This window comes from Pieris brassicae, chromosome W (assembly GCF_905147105.1).
Source record: "Pieris brassicae chromosome W, ilPieBrab1.1, whole genome shotgun sequence".
Lineage (NCBI taxonomy): Eukaryota > Metazoa > Arthropoda > Insecta > Lepidoptera > Pieridae > Pieris > Pieris brassicae.
The window spans coordinates 3543936-3547524 of record NC_059679.1 but is presented as its reverse complement, the minus strand read 5'-3'; the positions used below and the strand labels follow the sequence as shown (position 1 = coordinate 3547524).

Sequence of the window (3589 nt, the reverse complement as noted above, 5' to 3'; positions counted from 1 at the left end):
ACGTGTTTTACTGCCCATACTATTGCCAATAGTTCTTTTTCAATGGTGCTATAACGGTTCTCTGTGTCATTTAGAGTACGGCTAGCGTATGCTATAGGTTTATCACTGCCTACTTGACCTTGTGAAAGTACTGCCCCAAGTGCATATGTTTTGTAAAGTCGGTATATTGGAGTAATGGTGCGTTAATTAAGAGTTATTTGCACTTTTCAAAGGCTTTAATATATATTTCATCTATTACAAATTTACTATTTTTTTTAAACATGTTGTCATCGGTTGAGTAATTTTTGAAAAGTCTTTATTAAATTTTCTATAATAACCAATGAATCCTAAGAAACTCTTTATTTCTGTAGTGGTTTTTGGTAAGGGTAATTCAGTAATGCGTCAATTTTGTCTGTGTTAGGTTTTAGTACATCAGGTGTTATAGTATGACCTAAATAAGTTATCAAGTCTATCAAATACTGATTTTAGTTTAATTAAATGTTCGTCGAGACTAGATGAGAGGTAATTATGTCATCTAAATAAATTAAACAATGAATGCCCTGCAGTCCTCTTAGAACATTGTCCATGGCTCGTTGGAATATCGCTGGTGCTGTTTTTAATCCAAACGGCATTTGAAGGAACTCATAGTGTCCAAACTGAGTTGAAAAGGCAGTTTTAATTTGATCTTCCTTTTCAATTTCTAATTGATGATATCCACTAGCTAAATCAATTACTGAGAAATAACAGCTTTTACCTAGTTTGTCAAAGAGGTCAGTTATATTGGGTAATGGATATTTGCCTTCTATAGTTATGTCATTCAGTCGCCTATAGTCAACAACCATTCTAAATTTCTTTTCACCACTAGCGTCAATTTTTTTTGGAACGAGATCTGCAGGTGCACACCATGGAGAATTAGACTCTTGGATTACATTGTCTTTTAATAGTTTATCTATTTGTTTTCTTATTTCAGCGGCTTCTGCTGGAGATTGACGGTAAGGCTTTACATAAATAAGGCTTCATTAGTTGTAAGAATTTTATGTTTAACTTGATTAGAAAAGCTTAGGGGTATGTGTTCACTAAATAAATAATAAATTATAAACATAAATTATAAATTTTAGTTCTTTCTTCCTCATTCATGTGCCGAAAACGTAATTTAGATAAATTTTGTTTTAAAATTTCATCTACTTCAAAGTCATTAATTGTTGCTTGAATATTATTTATATTAATTATTTCTTCATTATAACCTGTAACCGTTACAGCTTTAGTGAATTTAATTTTACAATTCTTTTCAGATAAATTTTGGATGATAGTAGTAGCATAGCCATTTTCACATTTTACAAAATTAATTGAATTTAATATTGCTTGTCCATTGGGGAGATTAATGGGAACTTTTACACGTGTTTCAGATAATATGTAATGGATTTAAACCCCATTTATAAAGGTTTTTCTTTTTTTAGAAATGGCAACCTGATCAAATTTTAACTTACAAAATGGAGCATCCCTTATAGAACAAATAATTTTTTTTCATGATCATACTTTAATACTTTTATTAATAATTACTATTTTAGTTATATATTTAATAATAAATTTATTAACCGATTTTTATTAGAAGGTCAAACAATTGAACTTATTTGAACTATCTTACCTGCCTTATCTTACCTATCACTTTAATTTTGATTGCATTACCATCATTACGTTTATTATTTTTATTAGATGAATTAAATAATCCTTTAATTACTTGAAAATCTATTGGACATCAATGATATTGAAGTTATGAATACTCAGATTTCGAAAATATTGAATTTGATTCCTATATAATTAATGAAATAGAAAAAACTAATTAAAAATTTTCGACTACTAGATGTAGATAATCGAATTGTTCTTCCTATAAATAATCAAATTCGAATTTTAGTGACAGTTAGAGACGTAATTCATTCTTGAACCATCCCCTCTCTAGGAGTTAAAGTTGACGCTAACCCCGGTCGTTTAAATCAAACTAACTTCTTTATTAATCGCCCCGGAATATTTTTTGGGCAATGTTCAGAAATTTGCGGAGCAAATCATAGATTTATACCTATTGTTATTGAAAGAATTTCAATAAATAACTTTATTAACTGAATTAATAATTATTCATCATTAGATGACTGAAAGCAAGTATTGGTCTCTTAAACCACTTTATAGTAAATTAGCAATTACTTCTAATGAAAGAATTAGTTAATTTATAACATTAGTATGTCAAACTTAAATTATTACTTACTAATATTCTTTTATCCCTCAAATAATACCTATTAATTGATTTTTTTTATTATTTGATATTTTAAATTATTACATTAATTGCAACTTTAATTTAAAATACAAAATAAAAAATAATTTATAAAAAATAAATTTTAAACTGAAAATGATAAATAATTTATTTTCTATTTTTGATCCCTCAACTAACATTTTAAATTTATCCTTAAATTGAGCAAGAACTCTTATTGGAATAATATTTATCCCATTTTCTTTTTGATTCATTCCTAACCGTCATTTTTTAATTTGAAAATTTATTATTATAAAACTTCATAATGAATTTAAAATTACTAAACTTGGAAAAAATAAAGGATCAACTTTAATTTTTATCTCATTATTTTTTTGTATCTTATTCAACAACTTTTTAGGACTTTTCCCATACATTTTCACAAGAACTAGACATTTAACATTTTCTCTTTCTATATCTTTATCTTTATGATTAAGATTTATGCTATTTGGATGAATTAATAATTCTAAACATATATTTATTCATATAATTCCTCAAGGAACACCAAGAATTTGAATACCTTTTATGGTGGTAATTGAAACAATTATAAATATTATTCGAACTGGAACTTTAGCTATTCGTTTAACAGCAAATATAGTTGCTGGACATTTATTACTTACATTACTTAGAAGAAATGGAAATTCAATGAGAAATTATTTTTTATTTTTCTTACTAGTAGTACAAATTTTACTATTAATCTTAGAAAGAGCTGTTGCAATTATTCAATCTTATGTAATTACAATTTTAAGAACACTTTATTCTAGAGAAACTAATTAATTAAATTAATGACAAAAACCTTTCACAATCACCCTTACCATTTAGTAGATTATAGCCCTTGACCTTTAACCGGAGCTATCGGAACAATAACCTTAGTAACAGGAATAGTTAAATGATTTCATAACTTTAGAATAAATTTATTAATTTTAGGATATATTATTATCTTATTAACAATATTCCAATGATGACGAGATTTTTGTCGAGAAGGAACTTTTCAAGGAAAACATACAATTTTAGTTTCAAAAGGATTACGATGAGGAATAATCTTATTTATTATCTCAGTTTTTTTTAATCTCATTTTTTTCATAGTAGATTAGCCCCTAATATTGAATTAGGAACTATATGACCTCCTATAAATATGGGTAATATTTACTTTTAATCCATTCCAAATCCCCCTTTTAAATACAATTATTTTAATTACCTCAGGTTTTGTTGTAATTCTTGTTAGGGCACGAAAATTATACACACAGTATCCGTAATAAAGAAATATATTCACTGTTTAACTTGGAAGTGATATGTCTGCTTCCTACCACGATA

The 3589-nt window shown here is 26.8% G+C and overlaps 1 protein-coding gene across 1 annotated transcript; it reads left to right on the top strand.

Moving 5' to 3' along the window:
* The first annotated feature begins 1438 nt into the window (after positions 1-1438).
* Positions 1439-2113, top strand: LOC123718330 (cytochrome c oxidase subunit 2-like). Its single transcript, XM_045674744.1, is given in 4 exon segments — positions 1439-1556; positions 1559-1638; positions 1641-1820; positions 1822-2113. Coding segments are annotated over 4 exon segments (654 nt in total). The 3' UTR covers positions 2098-2113.
* The last annotated feature ends 1476 nt before the right edge of the window (positions 2114-3589 follow it).